The sequence below is a fragment of the Leucopleurus acutus genome (assembly GCF_964270905.1).
Source record: "Leucopleurus acutus genome assembly, chromosome: 1".
In the NCBI taxonomy this organism is placed as follows: domain Eukaryota; kingdom Metazoa; phylum Chordata; class Mammalia; order Artiodactyla; family Delphinidae; genus Leucopleurus; species Leucopleurus acutus.
The window spans coordinates 72,951,790-72,963,267 of NC_139142.1; the positions used below are offsets into that span (position 1 = coordinate 72,951,790).

At 52.3% G+C, this 11,478-nt stretch overlaps 1 protein-coding gene and 1 pseudogene across 2 annotated transcripts; both read left to right on the plus strand.

Annotated features, from left to right (window-relative positions):
- The first annotated feature begins 2,726 nt into the window (after positions 1–2,726).
- Positions 2,727–4,393, plus strand: LOC309968698 (mast cell protease 3-like; annotated as a pseudogene). Its single transcript has 4 exons — positions 2,727–2,828; positions 3,308–3,443; positions 3,638–3,784; positions 4,232–4,393. The product of its transcript is annotated as a mast cell protease 3-like (transcript).
- A 3,257-nt stretch (positions 4,394–7,650) lies between these two features.
- Positions 7,651–10,558, plus strand: LOC309957291 (granzyme H-like; the record flags this gene model as incomplete). The annotated part of the gene is made up of 5 exons (XM_082832471.1): positions 7,651–7,704; positions 8,778–8,938; positions 9,362–9,497; positions 9,699–9,956; positions 10,370–10,558. The coding sequence occupies 5 exons, from the start codon at positions 7,651–7,653 to the stop codon at positions 10,556–10,558; spliced, it is 798 nt and encodes a 265-aa protein (XP_082688597.1).
- Between the last annotated feature and the right edge of the window lie 920 nt (positions 10,559–11,478).

Below are 11,478 nucleotides of genomic sequence, written 5' to 3' on the forward strand. Positions count from 1 at the left end.
TTTATATATTAGCTTTGGGAGAATCAGTACCTTTTGGGTGTAGATCTGTCATATGTGAGAACTAAGAATATCTTGCTGTTTCTAAAGTCCGTTTTTGTGTTTTTCAGAAGTTCTTTAACATTTTGCACAAATAGGTTTTTCACAATTCTGGTTAAGGTTTTCCTAAGCCCCTCATCTTTTTTTGCTGCTACTATAACAGATTTTCTTCCCAATTATATTTTCAAAGTGTTTATTATTTGTATATATGAAAGGTACAGATTTCCTTTTAATTTTGAAATAATCTCCAGCTTATAGAAAAATTGCCATTGCAATACAAAAACTTTTGTCTTCCAGACCCATTTGCAAGTAAAGTTACTGACATGGTGCTCCATCAACTTCTCAAATACTTTATAGAGTGTAATCCCTACGAACAAGGACACTCTTACATAACCACAGTCCTACGATCAAACCCAGGGAATTAACCTTGATGCCACCAATACCATCTAATCCTCAGACAGTGAGAAACCTGGCTCATTAGCTTAATATGTTGACTTACTTGATTAATCCCCACATTTATATAACAGATCTCTCACTCATCTTCTCCAAGTGCCTCCCCTGCTCCCCCCACCCAGGCTCTGGCAATCCACATCAGGCAGCCCCTTCATACCCATGCCCACCTCACCCTATTTATCCTGCTCTGACACATCCCGCCAGACTCCCCCCACTCCACCGCCCCGACTCCATGAAGGCCTTTAAATCTCCCTTGAGCTCCGATACCACCTAATAGCCAGTCCCTGTTTGAACACCCTCTTCAACAGACTTGGGCGTCCACTCTCTGCCTCACGTGTATTCTAATTACTCATCCAGGCTGCCCAGTGCGGGGTGTCCGAGCCCACGTAGGGAGTGTGTCCACACAGGAGAGACGCCTGGAGTGGGCACATTCCCAACCCACGCAGGCTTGGCTTGGACACCATGCTCTCATTTACCGTGGCTCCCCTGCCAGAGTCCCTACTGAGAGTGTGCTTTGTTTCTTTAAGGTTTTGTTGCTTTTTAAGAGACTTGGGATCACGATATGTAGAACCAACAATGTTTTCAATTCCATGACTCTCTCCTTCTTTTCCATTATGGGGACATGATCAGGACAATTTGTTTAGCAAATGGTACAGAGACACCAGAATGCAATTCTCTGGATAGTGGTGTGGGTACTCTGCTTTGGCTCCCTGGCATCCATTCTCACTTCACATGGTATCAGTAATTCATTAAAAAGTGTAGCTCTGGGGACAGGCAAACTTCTTCCATTCTCAGTGCACGTGGGTTGGACAGAGCAGACCCCAACCTATCCAAAGGCACTGACCTAGGCTTAGACGGATCAGTGGTTTCAATGGCTCTGACTAACTCTCCAGACCCCTAAAGCAGTGTGGCAGATTCTGCTTTGCTATGACGACCGTTGTGTATCTCCCATCCCACACGTTCTCCTTACATGACGGCAACACTCCTCCTGCTGGGAGGTGGGGTCTACGACCCTTCCTTTTTAATCTGGTGGGGGCTCTTGATCGCTTCAGTTAGTGGAATAGGGTAGAATAGATGCTTCTGCCTGGCTCATTCTTTTTTTAGCAGATGCTCATTCTGGGGAAGCCCACCACTGTGTTGTGAGGGAGCCCAACAATCCCATGAACTGAGACTACTTGGGGCGACCTTGTGAAGAGAAACCAACGGGCCCAGTGAACAGCAAGCGCTAACCACTGGGTAGGTGTGAGTGAGCCTTCAGATGATTCAGCTTCCAGGATTCAAGCCTCCCTGACACCAAGGGGAACAGAGGGATGCTATCCACACTGTGCCCTGACCAAAATGCAGATTCGTGGGTAAAAGCAATGTCGCTGCTGTTCTTAAACCACTCAGTTCTTTATAACTGGAATAAGCCCTCTTCAGCGTCACTCTCACACCATTCTGTCCATCCCATACCAAGGATCTCACCACCCTTGTCTGATCATGACGGCTTGTCTCCTCCACCAGAAGCAAGAGATGTTATCTCCAATGTTTCCCACAGTCTCACACAAAAAGAGGCCTCAATACACAATCACCCTGGTGATCTAAAGAGAACCACGAGAATTAAGATATGCTTGAATCTATCATCCTGAGACCCAGGCTGCTAGGGCTCAGGGACCTGCTACTGGCTGATACAACATCTCCAACTGCCCCTACTTGGAGCTGCCTTTCTTGTTTTCTGCTGCTGTGGTGGCGTTGAGCCGAGAGCTGCGGGTCCTTCCATGGTGACTGGTAGTTCATGCTCCACTCAGACCCCAGGACTTGATCAGACAGAGCTGTGAGACTTTCAGAGAAACCTCACTTGATAAAGGTCACAACACCAGAGGGGACCCCCAGGGTTAAAGGACCAGAAGGAAGCAGCGGCGACTCAGATCTGGGCAGCCTTCCTGGAGAGATGCTCCTGCTGGCCCTTCTTCTGTCCCCCAGTGGGGAGGCAGGTAAGTGACTGTCCCCACCGTCAGAGGTCCAGTCCCATCCTGCACTGGAGAAACCCTGCTCAGGTGCTACACTCATACATATCCTGGCTCTGGTCCATCTCCAGGAACTTTCTGAACTCTGGTCAAATTCCCTCAAAGACCAGCAAATCTGCTCCCATCTCCCCTCTCCAGGCCTTGGCTCCATGAGCACAGCGGACAGACTGCAATCTCTCTTTCAGGCAAAATCATCAGGGCCACGAGGCCAAGCTTCACTCTCATCCCTACATGGCGTTTCTTGAGTACCATGCTTCAGAGAAAAGTTTCATCTGTGGGGGGTCTCCTTGTGCATGAGGACTTCATGCTGACAGCAGCTCACTGCTGGGGAAGGTGAGGAGCAACACCTGGGCCCCCACCCCTCTGTAGACCCCTCACAGGGAACCCTCTTCTCAGGGGCTGCAGACCTGGGCCACCAAGTAACATAGGAGAGCTCTTCAGAGGACAGGTGAGCGTTGGGGAGAGAGGAACAGGTCAATGCGAGTGGCCCGTGGAGAGAAGGGACTGATCAAAGGTGGGATGGAAGGAAGCTGAGGTTGCACCCTGGAGTCCAGAGTGCAGATGTGAGAAATTCCTGGTTTTCCTTAGAGACGGTCAAGCTCTGTGCAGGACTGAACACCCTAAGTGGACTCCAGGAACTTGCACCCAGCCTGGGATGCCAGGAAGCAGGCAGCACAGAGAAGCTCAGCCCCAGGTCCCATACCTAGAACTTTCTCCCCTCCAGTCCCACCCTGTCCCAAGCTGTGCTCTTTCCTCACGGCTCCTGGCCTGTATTTCCTGCGACTCCACCTCCCTCTCTGCTCTCGGGGCAGCTCAATCAACGTCACCCTGAGGGACCACAACATCTACCAGAAGGAGAGGACCCAGCAGGTCATCCTAGTGAGAAGAGCCATCCCCCACCCAGGCCATGATCATAATAAGTGGGTCAATGCTATCATGTTACTGCAGGTAGGGCATGTAGCCACACTGGTTCTTGCACACTTTCATACCTGGGTTTTGAATCCCCTATGACCTCATTCCTGTCCCTCCTTCCTGTATGACCCCTTCAGTTGTCCCAGGGCAGTGCGGAAGGCAACCCCACAACTGTCCCTGAGGCCTCTGTGGGCCAAAAGTAGGTTAGAATGCCTTTCCTCTGCCTTCAGCTGAGGAGGAAGGCCTACCTGACCGCCGCTGTGAGCCCCATCCAGCTGCCCTGGAAGAGGGAGCTGGTGAAGCCAGGGATGGTGTGCAGTGTGGCCGGCTGGGGGCACCTGGGCATGAACAATCCCATGGCAGAGAAACTGCAGGCGGTAGACCTTGAAGTCCAAAGGGATGAGGAATGCATCTCTTGCTACAAAGATTACAACACCACTACCCAGATATGTAGGGAACCCAAGAAAGAGGAAGGGTTCTTTTTTGGTGAGATCCCCAGCGTTATCCATGCAAAGCCCTGGGCACAGCCAAGCTGTGAGGGTCCAGGGCAGTGGGAACTAATCATATCCCTGTGTCCCCAGCCTTTTCTCCTATCCAGTCTCTGTCCTGTTTCCCTGGGGGCATGGAGACTGTCCCACCACCACATATGGGCAGAGGCTTCCTTGGGGAGGAGAAGGGGAGATTGTCAAGGCCAGGCTGAATCCTCAGGACCAACAGTCCCTGATATCAGCCAGGGCCCCCAACAGAGATCATCCACCCTGGGGCGGCACAGAGGACCACACCTGAAGAAGATCCGGCTCAGCCCCTCCTCTCTCTGCCCACAGGGCGCCTCTGGGGGCCCCCTTGTGTGTAACGGCATGGCCCAGGGTATCGTCTCCTTTGGAGAAGAGAATAGGACACCTCCAAATGTCTACACCAGAGTCTCGAGCTTTCTGTACTGGATCCAAAAAACAATGAGCTACTATAAACTGCAGGGACCAGACTAACGTGCCCCTGGGATGGATCCCTCCATCTCCTCTGGGATAGAGGTCAGAATGGCACTGGGCCAAAAGGGGGTGAAGGGGGGACTGCCTGGAACTTAATAAACTTTCATCTCTTGAGCAGAAATCATTGATTCCTATTTTATTCATTCAAGCACATTCGTTAGGCACCTACTGTGTCTGGCAACCATCCGTTCACATTTCTGATCTGTTATGGGCTTCCCCCTCCAACACACCACCCACCCTTCCAACTCTAGAATAAAAATTCCTGCTGCACTGACAGCCAGCTCCCTCCAGTCCCTCGTCCCCAGTGCCAGCTCCCCCTGCCAGGCTGACCATGGGCTCCATCAGAAAAGGGAGACACCTCCTCAGGAGAACATGACCCTCTTCTCGAGGACCCCCTTATCACATCCATATGCCCTCCTCCTAACCCACACCCACTCCCCTCACCCTATCCCAGTGCCAATGTGGCAACATAGGAGAATCCAGATTTGGAAGGAGGACCACCTGAGAAGCTCTGGGGTTGAGGGGGGCACTTCTCAACCCCAGAAACAGAAATGTGGGGAGGCTTTAGAAATGTGTAGTGCTCCCCATGCAGAGTTCCCTCTCCACGTCAGAGCAGCCAGAGCTCCGAAGGCTGAGAGAGTTTCAGGAGGGCCTTCAGTATTCCCAGGCCCAGCTCAAGTGCCTGTCGCAGCTCTGTCCTGGAGTCCTGAGCCCAGGACCCTGTGCAACCTCTGGTGTCCTGACGGCACTCCTCCCTCAGCCCAAAGTGACCTTGAAGACGCTCTTCCATCTTTTTTTTTTTTTTTTTTTTTGTGGTACGCGGGCCTCTCACTGCTGTGGCCTCTCCCGTTGCGGAGCACAGGCTCCGGACGCACAGGTTCAGCGGCCATGGCTCACGGGCCCAGCTGCTCCGCAGCATGTGGGATCTTCCCGGACCGGGGCACAAACCCGTGTCCCCTGCATTGGCAGGCAGACTCTCAACCACTGCGCCACCTGGGAAGCCCTCAGCTCTTCAATCTTGGTCTGAGCCAGCGTCTCTTCAACTCCTACTGTTTTCACCTATGTGTGTTTAAATATATTTATCTCGAAAGGAAACTCACTGAAATGAAAATTATTGGTTTCAAGGGTATCCTAATGTTTCAAAGGTGTCTATAGCCCATATTTTATTGAGTAAATATTTTCTTCTATTTTTTAACAATCTCTGAAATTTTTTTTTTTTTTTTTTTTTTTTTTGGTGCAGTACGCGGGCCTCTCACTGCTGTGGCCTCTCCCGTTGCAGAGCACAGGCTCCGGACGCGCAGGCTCAGCAGCCACGGCTCACGGGCCCAGCTGCTCCGCGGCATGTGAGATCCTCCCAGACCAGGGCACGAACCTGTGTCCCCTACATCGGCAGGCGGACTCTCAACCACTGCGCCACCAGGGAAGCCCCTGAATTTTTAACATAAGAACATATTCAGAAAAGCAACCTCATTTTTAAAACATGCAGCTTAGAGATGGTTGGACTGAAGAGAAGAACTTGTTGGCTGCATGTATGCATGGTGAGTGAGCTTCATCTCTGGCAAAATGTGTTTTGGGTATAAAAGTAACATATATTCATCATAGAAACTAACATATTCATCATAGAAAGACAATTAAATACAGAACATGTAAGAAAATTAAAATTACCAAGAATTCCACCATCCCAAGATAATCATCATTCATGCTTAAGCATGTTTCCTTCCCCTCTTTTTCTATAAGTCCATAGAATGCTGTTTCTTCAACTGACTTGGGGTTGGGTTGCTGAGAACTCCTCATGCCTTCCCTGCCATCACTCTTCCTTCTGTCCTCATACTGGTGAGAGTGGTGGGATCATCTGCAAATGTTTAGGATTACTATGCCCAGGGCCATCAGAGACGTGGTTCTCTGGACAGAGAATACTTAGTGGGTAGTAATTATTACGATGACCGGCATCCGTTTCCCCTTCAGTGCACACCAGTAAGCAGCATTTCTATAGAGGAAGCCCCTCCCCACTCACAGGCACCCTGATTTGAGTGGGACAGCCCCCATCTCGGCTCGAGGGGTGCTAAACACCTCAGCACAACCCAATCAGTCACTCACTTCCAATGGACCCAGTGATGGTTTGTTTTGGTCAAGTGAATATCAAGTCCAGGAATTTTGTTCAAGATTGTGGGATAAGAAAAGCTCTCTTGGACTTACCCAGTGGCGCAGTGGTTAAGAATCCACCTGCCAATGCAGGGGACACGGGTTCAAGCCCTGGCCCGGGAAGATTCCACATGCTGCAGAGCAACTAAGCCTGTGCAGCACAACTACTGAGCCTGCACTCTAGAGCCCATGAGCCACAACTACTGAGCCCACATGCCACAACTACTGAAGCCCACATGCCTACAGCCCGTGCTCTGCAACAAGAGAAGCCACTGCAATGAGAAGCCCACACACTGCAACGAAGAGTAGCCCCTGCTCACCACAACTAGAGAAAGCCTGGGTGCAGCAATGAAGACCCAACACAGCCAAAAGTAATTAATTAATTATTTAAAAAACACACACAAAAACAAAAAAACACCAAAAAAAAAGGAAAAGCTCTCTTTGTTGCAGAATGTTTACATTTAAAGAAGCAATTCTAAACACTTCAAAAATATGAGACTGGGATGGTGGCAACATAAGAAATGGGGTTGCTGCGTGGGGTACTTGGGTGGTCCAGGTCTACCTGCTCCTAAAGCAAGTCTAGCCTCTACCTCACAACGGCACCAAGCAGACCCCCCTCACCATAGTCCTTGCCATCTTATTCTCTACCCACAGATTCTAGGTCTACTCCAGCTGACAGCCAGCCTCTCAGGGGCAGGAGCTGTGTCTCTCGTATTACACAATAGGACCTAGCCTATTGTGAAATTATTCAGGATTTCACCAGAATCGAAAAAGAACCAAGAGTCGGAAAATGAAGATATTCTTGATTCAGTCACTGAGGGGTTTCTGGGACCCAGCCCCTGTGCTGGCTGAACCACAGCCTTCACTTTCTTGTTCTTTCTTCTGGCTTTGTGACTCAGCGGTGGGAGTACAAGTGTGGTGACAGTGTCATTCTCACTTAACCCACGGCAGAGAACATGGACGACCACGTGGCATGCTGACACCTGGCTCGGCGGGGGAGCACAAGTCTGGGAGGTCTGTGTGTGAACTGAGCCTGCCCTCCTTCCGTCCCCTGTGTTTTGTGTCTGGAAGGAAGAAACACCAGCAGCTCCAACCTGCGCAGAACTTCGGGGAAGATGCAGCCTCTCCTGCTCCTGATGGCCTTTCTTCTGCCCACCGGGCTGGGACTGGTGAGTGACAATCCCCATTCTTGAGGCCAGAGCCCATCTCACTAAACCTGCTGTAGTCCTGACCCTTCTGCCCAGCTCAACTTTCTCAACCCCAGCTCCCATCCCAAACCCAGACTAACAATTTCGATGCTGCATAGACACTCAGTGAGGACGGATGGCAGAAAGGAAGGGTGGGTCTTAGCTTCTCTCTCACCAGCAGGGCAAGTGGGTTGTGTATTTGGCAGAGGATGTGAAGCTGCAAAACACAGGTAATTAAAATCCCTCACTTCACCCCAGGAATAGGCAGCTCAAGTGAATCCACTATAGTATAGGAATCGTCAGTGGACCCAGCTTAAGAACCAATGAAATTTCTCAGTACCCTCCACCCCTCACTCCTGCCCAGGAGAGGAACCCAGGGGCTGATTGATCAGAAGTGGCTAGATGACAGCACCCAAAGCTCTCTGGGCGACTTGACTCTGCCCCAGGACGCAAACAGCTCATTTTCTGCCCCATCTCCCCCACCTCCCAGGCCCTCAACTGCCCCACTGTCTTTGGCAGTGCCCTCCCCCCACCCCTATGGCCTTGAATGCCACCAGCACTATCCCCACCAAACCTCAGCCTAAAGCTAATTGGAGGCTATTCACTCTTGCAGCCAAAAAATCATTTACTGAGCTCCTAGGTTGTGTTAGGCCCAAGGACATGAGGATTTTAGAAAATCCAATTCCATAAGCTCATAGGTAATTATTAGAAAATGGCACAAGTCAAGATGTTAGCAGAGGATTAGAGGGTCCCGGAGACTCGGCGGGAGTGAGGGCTCATCGGGGAGTCCCGTCCACGATTCTCTGGGCCTCCACCATCGGGAAGGCAGACCCGCCCTCCTCCGCACATGTGCCTGACGCAGGACCTGAAGAACAAGCACTGACCCCTCTCTCAGAGGGAGATTGTGAGGCTTGAGGTTCAGAAAAGGTTATCCTGCTGCAGTGAGAACCTGGCGGACTCTCCCCCGGTGTCTGCAAGGTGCTGTCAACCCACCTGACTGTCACCTCCCTGAGCCTCCATCCTGACCACACCTCTCCCATCACCCCATCTTCCAGCCTTTTCTTTCAGAGGAGATCATCGGGGGCCACGAGGCCAAGCCCCACTCCCGTCCCTACATGGCGTTTGTTCAGTTTCTGGATAAGGAGAGTTGGAAGAGGTGCGGCGGTGTCCTCGTGCAAAAGGACTTTGTTCTGACGGCTGCTCACTGCAGAGGAAGGTGAGGGGCAGCAGCCAGCCTACCCCTCCTGAGACCCCGACAGGGACCCCAGCCCCTCCCCAGGGGCTGGGCCCAGGGGAGCCCCTCCCTCACCCTGAGATCGTGGTAACTCAGGACCACAAGACTTCATCAAACAAGCCATCTTAAGAGCTGCACTAGGGTGACGAAAAGCTGAGAAATGGGGCAGGTAAGTTTTGAGGTCAGAGGGTCAGAGGTGACAGCAAGAGGCAAGGTTGAGAAGCGAGGGCCCACACGGGTCAGATAAAGCATCAGTGGAGGATGAAAGGGTGCACAGAGAGTCGAAATCCAAACTCAGAGTAATTTCGCCGTATTGCCTGAGAAAGCTCCCAGGATCCCTGCCCTCGTGTCATTGAGAAGCACAGGGCACAGAGTCCCCACACTCCTGCTCTGCTCTCTGTGCAGGTTAATCAACGTCACCCTGGGGGCCCACAACATCAAGGAACAGGAGAGGACCCAGCAGATGATCCCAGTGAGACGAGCCGTCCCCCACCCAGACTATGATCCTAAGAGCTGCTCCAATGACATCATGTTACTGCAGGCAAGGAAACCTCCCCACTCCTCCGGCCCTCCTGGGGACAGATCGTTTCCCCTCCACTACCACCTGTCCCTTTCCTCCCTCCCATCTGGCTGCCTGACCAGTCCCAGTGGCTCAGGTGAGGGGGATGGTCAGTGCAGCCTCATCCTGGCACCCAAGCCCAGAGGCCATTGGCTGAGCTGGACTCTTGTCTCTTCCCCTCAGCTGGAGAGAAAGGCCGAGGGGACTGCAGCTGTGAGACCCCTCAGCCTGCCCAGGCGCGAGGTCCGGGTGAAGCCAGGAAAGGCGTGCAGTGTGGCCGGCTGGGGGCAGGTGGCCGTGGGCACTCAAACCACCACCCTGCAGGAGGCAGAGCTGACGGTGCAGGAGGATCCAGTGTGCAAATCCCTCTTCCCAGGCTATTACAGCCAGGCCACCCAGATTTGCGTGGGGGACCCGAGGAAGGTGAAGACTGCCTTCAAGGTCAGGTTCCTCGCATCTAAGCACACAGGCCCCGGGGAGATGATCTTGGGGAGGTCTGGGTAGGGGACGGGCCATAACCTCATCCTCAGCCTGAGAGCTTGGGCAGGCAGGTCCACTAATCCAAAATTTAATTCTCTCCCCTGAGTGGATCAGGGTTGGGGGTGAGGAAGGATCAGTCATCCCGTAGCTGCGTTATCACCAGAGTTTCCATGAGGACTGACAGAAAGGTAGACCTGAGTCGAGCTGCAAAGAACAGTCATAGCCAGGCTGGACCCCAGCAGCGAGGGAGGTGACCAGGCCTCCTCTGGCCCAGATCTTCCTCACAGCCCCTGACAGAGACCACCCAGCCTGGGGTGGCAGGGAAGATAGGACCGGAAGGAGGCCCACTCAGCCCTTCCTTTCTCTACCCACAGGGTGACTCCGGCGGGCCCCTCGTGTGCAAAAACGTGTGCAAAAACGTGATCCAGGGTATTTTCTCCTATGGAAAATCAACCGGGACATCTCCAGGAGTCTTCACCAAGGTCTCACACTTCCTGCCCTGGTTAAAGAGAACAATGAAGCGCCTCGAACAGCAGCTTGAGACTGACCTTTTTCTCTGCTGACCATCATTCTGGGGCAGCGGCAAGAATCCCATAGGGGTTCGCAGTGGGATCACGGGGCCACAATAAATGGATCTCTAGTGTGATTACACCTGAATTCCTATTTATTCATTGAACCGCCTCAATATGCAACCACACTGCTCCAGGATGCCCTCTGCTGTCAGTTCTGGGTATTGCTTCCCCCTCTCTCCCCAGCCCTCACTCCTCCCTAAATCCCATGCGGTCTGTATAGAGTCTCATTGATTTCTCAATCATGCCTCTTTGGTGCTTAGCCTTCTGCCAGGTCTGAGTCTAAAGTGAGATCCATTAAAAACGACAATCTTCTCTCCCTCAAAATGGTCCTCTCTGGGCCTTAAAATTTTTTTACCTTCTCTAAGCCAACCACTGTCTCCAACCCCTCTTCAGTTTGGCAGAGCAAAGAACAGGTCAGAGGAAGAATAACTCCAGGGACCTAGGAGGTCAGGGGGTCATGCCATGGACACTCAGTTTCCTGTTTCCAGGGCCTCTCTCTCCAGTGAGGGCAGGCTTCTCCCATAACCAGGACCGTCTAGAGCTTAGGAGGCTGAGATGTTCCCATGATGGCCCTCAGTCTCACTGGGGTCCCATCTCCCCACTCTGCCCTGGGCCCAACACGGGACTCAGTCAACCTTGCTCCCTGTCCACTGTCCCACACCAGCCCCTGTTTTCTATCTGAGTGCCCTGGCCACCAGCTCCTTTCCCTTCCAGCTCATGCTGTTTTGAGCCAGCCTCCCTCTCATCTCCCTAACAGAGCTCCCAGGGCCCCATGTGAATTCTCCTCCTTTGACTGTCCCCTCCAAACCTGACTTGCCAGCCAGTACCTGATGCTTATCAGAGGAGCCAGTACCCATCTCCCACCTGGGTGGGGCCAGCTCAGGCCCTGGATCCAACCCAGCATCCCCCAG